At 45.0% G+C, this 15991-nt stretch overlaps 1 protein-coding gene across 4 annotated transcripts in view; it reads left to right on the top strand.

Moving 5' to 3' along the window:
* PDE8B (phosphodiesterase 8B) overlaps window positions 1-15991 on the top strand; it is a 283401-nt gene that overhangs the window by 80560 nt on the left and 186850 nt on the right. Inside the window, exon 1 of one of the 4 annotated variants that reach the window (XM_072958470.1) lies at window positions 8576-9209. The exons of the other annotated variants lie outside the window; for them this stretch is intronic. Coding sequence (XP_072814571.1) covers window positions 8871-9209 — 339 coding nt within the window. The 5' untranslated portion in view covers window positions 8576-8870. Of the gene's footprint in view, window positions 1-8575; window positions 9210-15991 lie in introns of those variants that run through there. 4 annotated transcript variants of the gene reach the window in all.

The raw sequence follows: 15991 nt of genomic DNA, 5'->3' as shown, positions 1-15991 counted from the left end.
TCAAAGTGTGACCTGGCATCAGTAGCGACAGCATCATTTGGGAATCAGTTACGAATGAGAGTTTTCAGACCCTGCATGCCGGGTTTTTGGCAATTCTGATGTATGCTAAAGTTCGACAGCTGCTGGTGTGGAGAGCCCCGGAAAGGCTCCTATATCTGACTTAATTTATTATAAGCCACATCATATGAGGTATGAAGAAGTAATCAGTCATGCCCCCAGCTGCTGTTGCCTTGGAGATGTTTAATGGTGTAACACGGGAGGTGCCACTCTGCTGAGCAAATGTCAGACTCTAAGAAGGAAGAGACTTTCTGCCAAAAGCCTTTGAGAACACCTCCTTTCACAGCCCCAGCAGCCAAAGGGAGAAGATTAAGACATCACAAGTACAGAAGTTGCTAACACAGGGCCCTCGGGCTGAGCTGCAGCCTTGAGGGTACTTTAGCTAGTTAAGAGGTAAAATCCCAGGGCGCAAAAGCTGTTCTCAAAGCAGAAGTATCAGAAGACTGAATTTAGCAATCTGGACGTGAAGCACGAGACTCATATCCCTGTGTAGACCAGACTGCAGGGAAGCCCAAGGAAGTCTTGGCAAATAGACTATTTTCTTAGAGAGAGAGAGAGAGAGAGAGAGAGAGGGAGTGTCTCTGCTGTCTCTTCCTTTTCTTATAAGGATACCAGCCCTACTGGATTAAGGCCTCATCCTCATGACCTCATTTAACCTTAACTACCTCCCTAGAGGACCTGTCTCCAAATACAGCCACCATGGGGATTAGGGCTTCAACATACAGATTTGTGTGGGGACGTAATTCAGTCCATACCAGTCCTTCTTGAGTATGCAGTCAGATTCATGGCAGTAAAACAGCAGTTTTAAGGTACAGTCTTACTGAGAAACCTCGGTGATCCCCAATGACTAGAATTTTACCAAACTCCTTGGTCTGTCATTCGGTTCCCTGGTGGGTGCAAGCCTCCTTTGTCAGCCAAAATCACACTGTCCTCGTCCCCAATGCCACACACCTCTTGAATATCCTACTTCATTGTTCTTCAGGCATGCGGTGTGTATTCCCACCCCCAGGCCTCTGCTCTCATATTCTCTCTGGAATGTCCTCTTTTCCACTTATTCAAATACCGCCCTTTCTTCTAAGCACCACACTCCCTCTCCTCAGTGACATCTTCTGCATCACTTCCACCCACAGCAGTCTTTCCCTCTGGGCTGGGATTATTTTCTCAAAGAAAGTGTTAACTCTCTCTCTCTCTCTCTCCACCTGTGTGTGTGTGTGTGTGTGTGTGTGTGTGTTCCTGATGGAGCTGTCTGAGAGTGGGTACTGAGATGTTCCTTTTTTGTGTCCCTCACAGTGCCTGGCACTGGTGAGGTGCTCAGTGTTCTCACTGTGTGGATGGGTGGATGGATGGATGAAAAGAATGACGTTCCTTTGATAAGGTTTTTTTGAGAATCTTCACTTAAATGCCATCACCTCTGAGAAAACATCCACAGCCTCCGTGTCTCTATCACATCAGCGTATTTTAAATCCCTATACAAGCTTCACCACTACCAGAGAATTTTATTGTTTGTTTGCCCTTCTCATCCCCCCATAGTATTCTAAACTCTATAGAAGAGACTGTTTCTGTTTTGTTTCCCAGTGCCTAGTTAGTGTCTGATACATGGTAGCCCCTCAGTAAATATTTGAATGAATGAACAAATGAATGAATGACTTTAGCATCATCTACTGTAATGGACTCTTTTGGAGCCCAGCAAAGTGTGTGTACAAGTAAGGAGGGTCTGCTTAGGAAACAACCTTTTCTATTACCCCTGAGGCATTGAGGAAATGTCACACTAATTTAGAAACAAATGTGTTTTGCTTTATATATTGTATATCTTAAGTCAAATCAGAGTAAATAAATAATTGTACTCTGACTTAGAATACCCAAAAAACTCAAAATGCTATAGAAGAGTATTCAGAAAGCCATGCAGTCTACTATTATTTTTTTTAAAAAGCTAATGTTTAATTATTTGGCAAACACAAGTTTATTTTGCAAGACAGTAGATGCGTTTTCTAAATCTAGATTTTTCACATGAGGAGTTTCCTTAAGGGTGGTGGAAACTACGGTGACTTCCACTACATGTAGGAGAAGTTTCAGGGTCTTCCATTTTCTGTCTTCTTTCTTCCAGTTTTACCATCCTCACCTCAGGAGACACTGTCTACGTATCTCCTTGCTCACTGTCTTCTGGATCCACCAAGGTGAATTCTGCCTCTGTCTCTTTGCTCATGCTGTTCCCTTCAATTGGAAAGCCTTTCTGGTTTAGGTCCAGCTGTCATGTTCCCTTTTCCAGCAAGCCTTCCCCAATTGTCATAACTACGAAAAAGAATTGCCAGTACCACTCATTTTTCTCTCATGCCTAGAGTGTCAACTCATGTATAATGCTCTGACATGTCTTGTGTGTACGTCCTCTCTCCCTGATTGCTCTCGAAGCTCCTTTGGAGTAGGACTGAGCCTTGTGTTTCATTTGTATATCCTTTTATGCCTGATACTATTGTGAAATGTGTTTGTAAGATTTTTGGAAGTGCATATTCCATCTCTCACAGCCTGACTATTTAAATCAGGAGAATTCTGAGGACGGGTAGCAAAAGGATTCTGAAGTCTCCTGTCCAGAGCTGATCCAGACCTTCCCTGTGGTGTTCTTGTTAGTAGGAAGGTCAGATCACTTTTGATTACCTAGATTCAGGGCCAAGTGCTCAGTGGATTCCATGTTTGACGATGTTAACCGAAGGTGGTCACAGGTGGGCTGAATCCCTTCCTATCTCATCTCTTTTTGCATATTCTACACCTGGCATGTGGAAACTATTCTATGGGCCATATCACCTCCTAAATTTCATTTGATCTGTGGCAAAAGGTCCAAGATGTGATACACTTACAGTTAAACATACAATTTATTTTTACACCGTTAAAAGAGCTGTATCTGTAAAGCCACCTGGTAGGAGTGTTTCACTATGAAAGCAATTCCTTATGTCTTTCTTTGTTTCTCATTTTCTTGTAGTCTCTGTTCCTTTATGTCTCTGGGCATCTGGTTTTGTATTTCCCTTGTACATTACAGAGAAATTTGTAACAAAAACAGAGAAATTAATTTGACTCTCTCCCTTCTTTAATTTTTTTCCATCCTTTACCTTCTGTCTGAAAGACAAAAAAATCATTGGAAGTCCATAAAATAGAATATACTTAGCTAAAATACTTTTGAGGGGAAATTAAGAAACATTATGCTCATTCATCTACATTGTTTTTGTATTGACTAAAATATTTTTTCATAAAAAGAAATCTGTTGTGCTCCAGTTTCTTATCTATATCACTTTACATTCACTTATAAACCTTAACAGATAGACATGCATTTCCCATAGTTGCAATTAATCTATATAAGCTATGTAGATTTAATCTCTACACATTTAAATAGTGGTATTCTGACCATTAGTGTAGTTTGTTGAGCTATTCCGTGAGTGTTTGCTGTTTGGATTATCTCTGTTTTCATCATCATAAATAGCACTGCTACAAACATCTTTGTATAAATTGTTATTTCATTCTTTTGGCTTTTTCTGATGTATATTATCAAAAGGAAGATTATCAGGTCATGGCATTCACTGACTTTAAAAACTGAAAACATAGAAACTAAAACTCTGCTTAGTAAAGAAAAAAGCCAAAAACCCCTTAAATTTGAGTTATAACAGTTAAAAGAAGACAAAGGAAGAAAAGGAAGAAATGAGAAAAAATCATTCATTAATTCAACAAATATTTCAGCATCTACTCTATGCCAGGCACTGTTCTAGGGATTTGGGATCCATCAGTGAATAAGAAACGAAAAAACCTCTACCCTAATAGTGCCTATATTCTAGTGGGGGAAGATAGACAAAACACATGATAATAGATGAGCTAATTATATAATAAGTTGGAAAGTGATAAGAAAAGAAATGGAATAAGAAAAACAGCAGATGGGGACGAATCAGGAATGGTGGGGGACAGTGGAGGGATATGGGTTGTGATTTTAAACAAGAGTTGTCGAGAAGGCAGCGTTCGAGCAGAGACTTAAGGGAAGTGAAGAAGTTAGCCACATTCTTTTAAAAATTAATTTGTTAATTAATTGAAGTGTAGTTGATTTACAATGTTCTGTTAGTTTCTGGCATATAAATAGTGACTTAGTTGTACATACATATCTATTCTTTTTCATTATAGGTAATTAGAAGATACTGAATGTAGTTCTCTGTGCTATATAGTAGGTCCTTGTTGTTTGTCTATTTTATATATAGTAGTGTGTGTATGTTAATCCCAAACTCCTAATGTATTCCTCCCCCACCATTTCCCCTTTAGTTACCACAGTTTGTTTTCTACATCTGTGTAGCCATGTCCTTTTTGATGAACAGTATAACGGGCAGAGGGAAGGGCACCTGGCTAACACTGTTAGTCTCCTGGAGAAACAGCAAGGAGGTCAGTGTGACTGGAGCAGAGAGAATGAGGGTGAGAGGGAAGAGGGCTCAGAAAGGTTAGGCAGGGGCCACAGCAGGTAAGATCTTGTAGGTTCTTATACGGATTTCGGCTTTTATGCTAGTCCCCAAAAGAGGCTGTGGAAAGACTACACTGGACTCACCTTCTTTGAAAGGGTAGATGTTGGACCTGTCCTTGACCCCTGCATCCAAGTCTCTGGGATGGGATGATCAGGGAGCTGTTGTGTTCCTGACCAATTCCTCAGGGTGATTCTAACGTGCAGTTAAGTGGAGGACTTCTTTTTCAGTTCAAAAATGCCACGATTCTAAATTTGAAATAATTTAATAAAAGAAAGTAAAAATTTCACAGCATCCCCGAATGCTGGTGATTTAGAGACTTTGGAGATGAGGTAGGAAATTGAGGCCCAGAGGTTAAGTGACTTGCCCGAGGGTACACAGCTATAAAAGGCAGCACTAGTTTCAGATGCGCCCTCTCACTCTCAGTTCAGTGAACCCTCTACTGTGCCAGGCTACCTAATAAACTGTATCGTTTCACTTGTCAGGTGGTTAGATTTCCAATAAGCTCCACCATTAGGAATATAATTTGAATTCAGGGCTCTGTAAGGTTGATTGGTTGATTAAATGTTTGATTGTCTAAAGATTAATCAGAAAGCTGCTGTTGTTCTAACCTTTATGGTTAAGAATCACTCAAAATGTATTCATCACATTTTCTTCTTCTTTAGAGGAATTCTGGACGAGTTATACCAATTTAGAGTGGGAAAGGACCTTAATTGTTCAGGGTCTTGCAGTGCTTCTGGGTCATAATTCTGAAATAAGGCTCTTACTTGACATCAGTATAAAACACACAAGCCGTTCAGCTGACCTTGGACATTTCTGAGGTTTAGAAGACATTTCTGATTTAGTTTGCTTTTTGATTTGTTTCTTGGACATTGGCTGTAGCTAAATATTTTTCACTTAATTCAATTTTTTTTTGGTAATGTTGGCTTTTCTGGCCTTATTCTGTAACTGGAGCCTACGTTTTATCTGCATCGTCTGAGCGCGTAGACTTTGCTGTTATCCTGGATGCACTGAAATTGTGACATGGGAATTGGTCCAGAAATCACTTACATGAGCAAGAACTCGGGCCTCGGAGCTTAAGCCAGGGAACAATTTCAGTTCAACTGTTTCTCTTCCACCTGCACGCTTCTGCACGTTTCAGGGGCCAGATCTGTCCCAGCAGCGGGGGGGGGGGGCAGGTTACACATTCCCACTGAGAACACTTGGTGGAGATTTTGAGGATACATTATTTTTTTTCTTTCCACTGAGCCAGAATTGGCAGGGGAAGCTGTGTCTGAGGAAGGTACTGAAACTATTGGCAGCTCGGGAGGAAAAATTTATACCTGGTGCATTGCCCCCCATTCCCTCTTCAGTTCCTACGGAAGAGTCGCATTCAGTGAAAGACACTGTTGCCCATATGAAATGGTCAATTAACTATTAAATTAAATTACTAAAGCCGCTCAGTCCTGTTCAGTAGCCACCTGGAGGTTATTTACCCTCTTAAGGCTTTTTTTTTTTTTATTTTAGAAAGTTCAACCTAAATTTGGTTCTGCATGACTTGTCCCTTCGTGACTCAGCCCCTAATGTTCTCCACCAGAAGATTGGTTGTAATTTCTGATTTATCATAGTCTTCCTACCTGCAAAGCCTCAGTGAGTGACTGGCCCTTTTCTCTGGGAGGTTTCATCATAGTAACCACATTCCTAGAGAAAACTGAGAAAGTCGACATGGGGCATGAGAATTAGCCTGGCTCTAAGTGTCAAGAAAGGCTGCCCTGGATGGGTAGCTGCATGGAAGATAATGACTGAAATGGAGTCTGTCAGGGAAGCATAGAGCAGCTTGAGGGATGGTTGACTCCTCACTTAACATGGCATCAGGGAATGGGAGGGAGACTAGTCCTTTTGGAATTTGACTCTGATGATGTTCTTCCGGATTCTGAATGGTCCCTTGGAAGGAGAGGAGATGGCAGCTGTCAGGCTTAGGCCTATTTCAAATGAATGACTGTCCCTAAAACTCAGTCTTAACCACTGAATGTGATACTCTTGTCAGCATGGATAGGGAGAAGGAAGCATGGACCCGGCAAACTGGAAGGGAATTGTGGTCAAAGCTATGATGCTGGTCAAGGACTTACTCCTCCAGCTGAGCGAGTGGTGTCAGCAGAACGTCCTCAGCACAGCTGTCAGTCTCAGAAGGGGACTGCCTCAGCTGAAGAGGGCCACCTGGCCTGCAAGTAACTGCTGACTCATGTGAGGGTATAAAGGCCCCCTAGACCCAATTCAGCACAATTCTGAAGCATCATCCAGCTCCAGAATTTTCCCTGCAGGGGTCCCTGAGGCTTTGAGGGAGACTGGATCCTCGCTCAGTTTCTCCTTCTTCTCAATCTCCGCCGTCTCTCCCTGCTTTCCTCCCTCTCTTTTCCTTCCAGATGTTGATTCTAAGAATGTGCTAATAAACCTTCTGCTTGCTAAACACCATCTCAGAATCTGCCTCTTGGGGAGCCCAACGTGCATGGAAATTCTATGAGCCATTTGCCTGTCTGTCAGAACAGATAGCATGCACGTTTTCTGCATTAACTAGAGAGAAACTTTATCACATCATCATTTTTTTTTAAAGAGACCAAAAGGTGGAAAGTTGTACACAAACTGAGAAGAGAAACAGAAGACATAGTAGGTTACTTAGATTAGGTTAGTTTAGTTCTCTGTCCTCTGTGTACCTGAATTTGGGATTTGGGGTGACACCTTGTTTCTCTATGAAGGTTAGAAGCTGCCCTTTGGAGTCTTCATCCAGTTACTCCCAAACTTGATATTATGCGGCAAGAAAGGACAGGAAGAACCAAAGAAGTTATTTCAAATTGGATAGTTCTTTGTGCTTTGCACTAGGACTTGGTATTCGTGCCTTTGATCTTATAAGCAACTGTGATGAGTCTTTCCTTGGGCCATCCCATTTCTCCTCTGTGACACTGTAGCAGCAGGCAGGAATCACTCAAAGAACCAATGAACACATGGGCAGCGGTGCCTCGGGCTCTAACTCAGATTTCACATGAGGAGGATGGTAAGTAGCCTTCTTCTGAAGGTATACGTACTCTCCTTGCGTGAAGCTATGCATGCCTTACACGGGGCAGTGAGCGGAGGCAGTTTTGACTGTCCAGCCTGGAGTTACGAGGAAGAGCAGTTGACAGTGGGAGGCTGGATGGAGTAGAAGCCAGGGGGAAATTTTAAGTGACACCCAAGGAAGAGGTGAAAACTCTGGAGGAGAAAGCCAAGAACCACGCGGACGGCATCTTTTTGTTCTTTTTTTGGCTCTTGGGGAATTTGTGTGTTTAAGTGCTTCGTCCTCTGCAGGGCCTCCCCTCCCTTGGCATGACCTCCAGAGGATGAGTAGACGTGGACTGGACTTCTGAAGACTGGGTCGCCATCCAACTCAGCCTTAAGCGTGTTGGGGGGAGGAGGGGACGACAGAGGCACGAAGTCTCTCCTTAATGCTCTGTAGTGGGCGGCGAGCAAGTCAGACGGGTGGGCTGGGGCTGGAGGGTCCCTACAGGACGTTCTGGTGTTTGGCACAGGGATGTTACAGCGTGTTCGTCAAAGGCCAGAGGCTCACTGCGGTGCACCTCAGGCTACAGCTTGCGGTGTGTGCCACGAAGGGAAGAGGGACTAGGGCAGCGGAGGGCGGCCCGGGACGGGTGCAGAGGGACGAGGCCTCTGGACAGCGGAGGAGGGGAGAGCGCCGAGGCGCAGTGCCCGCTGCCGCGCCCGCGGCGGACACGCTCGGTCCAGCCCGGGAGAGCGCGGGGAGCGGCGGGCGGGGCCGAGGGGCGCATCGGGGCCCGGGAGGCGGCGGCCGCGGGGCGGGGGCGCCGCGGAGGAAGGCGGGTGTGAGCGAGGGAGGGGGACGCGCGCGGACTGAAAGTAGGGAAAGAGGTGCAGGCGGGCAGGCGGGCGGCGCTCTGGCCTTGGGGGCCGCGGGAGCCCGACGAGGTCGAGCTGGGCGGCGGCGCTGGCCGAGCGGAGCCGAGGGCGGAGGGGAGGGCGGAGGCACGGGGAGCGCGTTTGGGGCGCCGCGGCGGGGAGGGTGGCGGCCGCCGGTGCGCGCGGGGCGCTGTGTGTGCGCGCTCCCCTGCTCGGGAAGGAAGATGGCCCAGAAGGGAAAGTTGGGGTGACGCGCGCAGCCCCGGGAGGCTCGGCGGGGGGCGCCGCGGCGAGCCCGACGGAGAGGCGGCCAGACAGGCCGGGGGGCGCGCGGTCCGGGTCCCGCCGCCGCCGCCGAGGCGCCCGCCCCCTCACTGCAGGTGGCCGCGGCGGCGCTGGGGCCGGGCGGCCCGGGGCGCGGGCGGGCGCGCTGGGGAGCCCGGCCGAGGGATGGGCTGCGCCCCCAGCATCCACGTCTCGCAGAGCGGCGTGATCTACTGCCGGGACTCGGACGAGTCCAACTCGCCCCGCCAGACCACCAGCGTGTCGCAGGGCCTCGCGGCCCCCCTGCACGGCCTCTTCGTCCAGACCGACGCCGCCGACGCCATCCCCCCGAGCCGCGCGTCCAGGCCCCGCGGCGCCACCCGCGTCCGCAGGGCCCGCGCCGAGCTGGGCAGCGGCAGCAGCGCGGGCTCCGCAGCCCTCGCCGCGACCACCTGCAGGGGCCGGAGGCGCCACTGCTGCAGCAGCGCGGAGGCCGAGACCCAGACCAGCTACACCAGCGTCAAGGTAAACGCCGGGCGCCGGCGCTGGCTGGTGGGGGGCCGCCCGCCCCGTCCGGCGGGGCTCGCGCGGGTAGGGGGCTCCGGCGGAGTTGAGTGGCCGTGACGCGGTTGTTTTGGTGAGGTTGTCACTAAAGAGGAGTTTACTTTTCATTTGTGGAGGGTGACAAGGGCCCAGGAAATGCGAGCAGAAAAGACCCCTGGAGGGTTCCTGGGAGCTGGTTCTGGGAGACAGGGTCGAGAAGGGAAGCAGGTGGGCTGGTCCGTTTCTCATCGAGTGGGGAATGCCTGGGCACTCAGGAGGAGGAGTGCGTATAACGGAGAGCGTTCGATGGCGAGTCCCATTGAATGAAATCTGAGCTCCGGGCTGGATTTGCATGCCTGGTAGGTGAATGGTGCAGACCCGGTGCAGGGATACTATAGTGCCCTCGTGTTCAGATTTTTACCTGGGGAAACCAGCCAGGCTGCGAGGAGTCTCAGCCACAGGGACCGTGTGTGGGGATTTGTGAATAAATGAGAGAGTTTCTGTTTTGGGGAGAGATGGAGGAAGGGAACGGAGGCTGAGGATCTGAGTGGAACCTGTTGTTTGTTACTTCTTTGGGTTGGCTGCATCTTGGACAGAATTGAGAGAACCGGGCAGTGAGTTTGGAGGTTCAGCTGAGCTACAGTGAGGGAAGTGGCTTCCAGTGCAGTGCAGCTGTCTGGAGATGAAGATTCATTCTACACATACATCTTATCTTTCAGGAGAGTAGAATTTTGAAGAACTAGAAAAAAATTAAGTGATTAAAGCAATCACTACATGTATCTTAATGCCAGAAGAAAAATGGTTGTTTTAACGATGCTCTCCTGTGTGTTCTCAAAACACTATTAAATTCAAGAGATTTTTCTTTGTGTAAATCTAGCCACTGGGCCTTTTATCCTTATAGCAAATAGAAAGACAGTAGCACATCCCACAGTCCAGAGGAAAAGAAATACATCTCTATGACTGTTAATGTTAGAGTCACAGCTTTTACATGCTCAGTAAGGTACAAGGATCCCTTCCCTGGATTATTTGGTAAAGGCACAATTGTTATGTTTAATATTTGAAAAGTTATTCAACAGTTGGCTTAGTGTGAGGAGGCTCCTGGTCTTCCTTGGATAAAGTCAGCTCTCAGTGGAGGGGTGAAGAGGAGGGTGACATGTGCTCAGTTTGGAAGACCGAGAGATTCTTTTAGTGAGCTTAGTTTAACAGCATCTGACTTTGTAATATAAAGCTTAACTGATGTTTATTTACAGTTAGGGAGTTTCTCTGGTAATAATCATATGATATGATAATATAATCATCATTATAAGAAAAATACCATTTATTGAGCACCTACTATGTGCCAGGTGTATGCTTTTCTTCTAGCTTTTGAGTGTTAACTGTATAATAATAGAATATCTGAAAACTAGAGACCTGGATTCATGACAGTACAACCTACCAGTTGAATGTTTGTTGTAAAGGTGTGTGCTGAATACTTTATTTTTCTTTTGTCAAGTTTTTTCCCCTACACTGGCTCATGTAAAGTTACCATTAGGAGCAATTTCAGGGGAATAAAATGTTATATTTAGTGAAATAATTCAATTAGAATGCTATCACTAAAGACCATCCTTTTGCCTTCTGGTTGAAAAGGAAATTTGAAGACATGAAGCAGTAGTTCAGAATTGTGACAACTTATGAACTCTGTGATACTCATTTTGGTTGCTTAAGAGAAATTGTGTATTTTTGCCTTTCAGAGTAGCACGAATCCCGATTTAGTACCTGGCAACTCCAGCTGCTCCATGTTTGTTCAAAGAAAGAAGGAATACTGAATGAACTCATTCTCTATGTTTTACTACTTCCCTCAGGAGGCTACTTAGAGACCAAATGGAGTGAAAACTGGAGGGAAATGAGTCCCAATTATTAGCAGCTAGTCTGAACTTGTATAAATGTCATTGCTACTTGGCTGGCATGTTAAAAAAGCTTGACCTGGATAGGAATTTAACTTACTTCACTTTATCAACAGGATTTCCAAATAAGAGCCTAATTCATCCCAACCCATTAGCAATGCTAGGAATATAACTCCTGGTTGGGTTCACTTGACACTAATTTGCATGTGTAGCACTCCAAAACTATAGACTTGAAATTAAATTTGAGACCAGCATTATTATTTATGCAAATCATCCAGAATTATTATCACAGAATTGCTTTAATATATTTAATAGTATCCTTTTAGGGCTTGCAACTCAGTGTTATAGTATCTTTTTTAGTTTTCAGGTTTCATACTCTTGTGGATGAGATAATTTTATAAAAATATGACTTTCTTTTTTTTTTCAGTAAGAATTCTTTCACCTTAAGAGTTTGAGATAGTTGCTAGTCATTCTCCACCTCCCCCACCCCACTCCCTTTTTCAAAATGGTCAGGTGGAAAAGTAAAGTCTTTGCCATTTGGTCTTGTTTACAGTGGTGTGGGGTTGTGATAGGTTTTTTTTAAATTTCCTTTTTATACATCAATTATAAACCATATCTTCATTATCTCCTTGGTCTCTGTTATTCCCGAGAGTGCAGAAATGTGTGCTTGATCTCTTTCGCTCTTTTCTAGCAATAATTCATCTCATTAGGCTTTTAGAATGATGAAGCATTATGATGTCAAACGTGATGTCGACAGGAACCTTCCTGAATACCTAATTTACAAAAAAAAAATGATAAACATTAATAATTCATGTGCAGTACAATGATATCATACGAGTTTCCATTTCTGGTAAGAAGTTAGATTTGTCTTCCAATTGCTGTAAAAATGCAACTTACTAACAATTTGTCTCCCTCTTGTTTGCCTTTTTAAAAATAGTTCTCCAACAGGAGAATCCTGCAGAATGCTTACTCCTGGTATTGTGCCAGTTTTGTAATTCTTGTTCAGAAATCCTGAGAGGAGATGGTTGAACCTCTCACTGAGATGATCCAGGAATTCTGACAGGCCTTCTTTTCTCATCCCAGCTGCGGTGGCTGGGGAGGTGTTCGAAACTAGACAGCCAGTTGTAGAAGAGTCTTTATTGACAGTTCAGTCAACTTGCAGCCATCTCTGTGTAGGTTAACTATTTTGCGGATCAGACAGGGGAGGTGGTTAGTTTCCAAATGATTTTGTGCTTTGCCAGTTCCCCCTTTCTCCTCCATTCATTGGGCTCATTTATTCATCCAGCCAGTATTTGTTCTAGACACTGTTGTAGGTACTAGGGATTCAGAGAATATCCATGAAGTTTGGTAAGCAAAGCCTCATAAGGACAGAGAATCTATTGCAGAAAGGTGTGCCCAAGACAGTGATTAATTACATCTGTATCGTCTGTTCCATGGCTTTCTAAATCAGTGAGGATAATCCCAAGTTGACTGTATACAAAGGGAAAATAAATAGATATTTTTATGGCCTTATGGTAAATAATTAATGAGATTTTATTTAGGGGGAGGGTAGAGCTATTTTGAAAAAAAATACCAGTTTTTCTCTCTAAGTCAGTATTCTTAAACTTTAGTGTACATCGGAATCACCTGGAAGGCTTGTTAAACTACAGATTGTTGGGTCCTACTCCCAGAGTTTCTGATTTAGTAGTCTTGGGTGGGGCCTGTGGGGCCTGAGAGTTTGGATTTCCAACAGGCTTCTGTTGAGGAGGGGGATACTAGTTTTGCTGATCTGGGGCCCACACTTCGAGAACCACTGCGCTTTTTTTTTTTAATTTATTCTTGGCAGGGTAATTAGGTTTGTTTATTTGTTTTTTAAGAGGAGGTACTGGGAATTGAACCCATGACCTTGTGCATGCTAAGCACGCACTCTACACTGAGCTATATCGTCCCTCCTGCTGAGAACCAAGCTTTTACGAGAATTAAACTGTCTGTTGGCCACATGAATTAGATGGGGCCGTCTCCAGCAGATTGGACTGTAACACATTGCAGATATTTGGAGTACTAGTCATAGCCCAGCCTTTACCTTAGTTTACTTTTGTCATGGGCCACCTGTCATTTCTATTCAGGCTCTGCGCCTCCAAGGTTGGCTGAAAAGTCTGTAAGTGGGGAGAGGGCTGGACCACATAGCCCACTGTCGTTTTTTGAGGTTCGACTTCCCCTGAGGATCTGTTGGGATTTGCAGGTCCTGATGTCTTGCTTTGCCACCACAGTCCCTCCCATTCCTCTGCCCTGTTGGAGCTGTGTCCTGCAGGATGGTATATTGCAAGGCAAGGGAAGAGCTTAAAATGGGAGCTGATGTGACATCATACAGGCTCATTCATCTCTCGGCTCTTGAATTTCTTGCTAGTCCTTTTCACCATTAAAAACTTTGTTTTAAAAAATAGAGCATAAAGTTTAGTAAGCCCAAGGAGTCTTGCAGGTTGATGTAGTAAAGCCCAAGTTTGCTTTCCTCCATAGCTCATTTCATCAAAATTTAGTCCCTCCACCCCTTTCTTCCAATACTTGAATTATAGCCAGTGAGCACATTTCCCTAATTTTCACTTCTTTCTTCAATAGTTACACTGATTTTTAAGAACCATCAGGTATTCACCCTTTAGACTTTGTTAAATAAGTTCTCAAATCAGAAAGTAACAGAGCAAGCTACTAACTTTTCAGGGACAATGCTTTTCTCCTGAACCTCACCCTGGCGGACAGGTGAGGCAGGACATGGGCTGCAGCAGGATAGGACATGCTGATGAGGCAGGGCAGATCCTTGTGGTACCCGGTTATGATGGGCTAAGGCCAGGAAACAGGGTAGGAGGGAGGGAGAGAGTGAGCCCTGTAGCACCGGGTGGGAAGACAGAGTCCAGAGTCTAGGAAACCAGCAGGGATGGGGAGGAAAAGGTGATCACTTCAGGGCCAGATGGGCAAGTAAAATCTAGAAATCAAGGGCTCAGAAAGGTGACCAGCTGTGGAACTAGACCGGGACTTCTGGTTGAGGAACAGAAGCTGTTTACTTTTCTGTTCTGTTTGGGGTTCTCTGCTGAGTACAGATAGCTCAGGGCCCGTAGGAGATGCTGGTGACTAGTCAGAGGGCTGTAAGTAAACCCTGCACCTAGGGGAGGCAAGACCAACCAGGCCTTCCTTGCACCTGATCAGATGGTGTCTGGGCAGGAAACAGGTTGCATACTGACAAAGGTTTAATTGAAAATAATCTAATGAAGGGGCTATTTCAGATGTTTTGGCAGGATGAAGGGAAATCCACAAATGGTGATGGAGTATTCTAAGACTAGAAAAAGAGGGCACTGTTATCGCCTAGAAGAGGCCACAGGAAGGTATGGTCATGGGAACCTAAGAAACCAAACCTGTAGGACAGGGAAGCCCTCAGAAGCTGTGGTCTTAAGGAAGAATGCAGTGATTAGAGGTCTGTGGCCTGACAGGGGTGGGGGGGCAAGGTAGTAAAGACCTCCATGCTGTTGTCTTCCCTTTCATTGGTACCATCTTTGTCAAACACATTTGGAAACCAGAGGGCAAGGAAGCCTGTTGACAGAGGTTTTCCAGAGCAGGGGAGAACACCCTGACCACACCCCAGGAGGCTGTCTGTACCCACTGTTAACGGATGGTCAGTATCACTAGAGATACTCTGGGAAGCTCAAATGGAGATGGACAGTTCTGATAATTGTCTGAAATAATGGCATTTTTTAAATGGCCACTTAATTTATTGTTTATGTTTCCTGTTTAATGATTAACAATATTAAAGTATGTCCATTTATCTTGTTGGGAGACCTCTAAGTTGTTGGCTGTAAACATCTCTCCTTCTCAGTTCACTCTCCACCCTGACTCTGCTCAGACATTTTCCTAGTCAGCTTGGGCTGCTATAACACAATACCATAAACAGGATGGCTTAAACCACAGACATTTCTTTCTCACTGTCCTGGAGGCTGGGAAGATCCAGGATCAAGGTGTTTTGTGAGAGCTCTCTTCCTGGCTTCCAGACAGCTGTCTCCCTGTTGTGTCCTCACATGGCAGAGAGTGAGAGAACTCTGGTCTCTCTTATTCCTCTTTGAAGGACACTAATCCCATCATGGGGGCCCCACCCTCATAGCCTCATGTAAACCTAATTACCTCCCAAAGGTCCCACCTCAGAATACCATCAGGGCTAGGGCTGCAACACAGGAATTAGTCTGTAACAGATGTGTTTCTATCATTTCCCCCATACCTTGCTCACTGCTCATTCTCCCCACGATGTCAAAGCCCAGAGGTTGTGTGGGGGCTGAAAGCACTCCTTCTAAGTAAGAAGTTCCCTAAGTAGGAACCCAGCTTAGCCAATTTATTATATTTTTGCTGTTTGTACTTTCTTACTCTCTTCATCTCCTCTCCACAGCCTCAAAATGTTAATAAATGAGTTTTACTATGTGTTTACAAGCTGATGTTTTTTACTCAAGAATATGCATATTTAAAACATTTTAAGATATTCAGATGAGTTCAGGAGTTCATTAAAAAAAAAAAAAACACACGGGTGTGACCATTATCTTACAGTGGAAGCCTGGATAGTTATTATGTTTTAATGGAAAACACCACTTTTTAATAAGTTGCCGCATAGATTAGTCTAGATGTGGTTGCTGATAGCTTCTTCCCATTTTTTCTCTTATCCCCTTGGCAGATACAAGCAGCTGTTATTTAGAATTTTGATGCTTTCTTTATTACCATAACTTTTTTCAGCTCCTCCTTCCTACCTCCTCAGGGACAGTTCACAGAAAAAATAGTTTAGAAGCTTGTGATTGGTTTAATAAAAATCAGGAGACAGTTTTACTTTTGGGTAATCCATCAGTGACAGAAAATATGTCATGGTTGTCTCTTGTT

This window comes from Vicugna pacos, chromosome 3 (assembly GCF_048564905.1).
Source record: "Vicugna pacos chromosome 3, VicPac4, whole genome shotgun sequence".
In the NCBI taxonomy this organism is placed as follows: domain Eukaryota; kingdom Metazoa; phylum Chordata; class Mammalia; order Artiodactyla; family Camelidae; genus Vicugna; species Vicugna pacos.
This window is presented reverse-complemented; position numbering and strand designations above follow the sequence as displayed.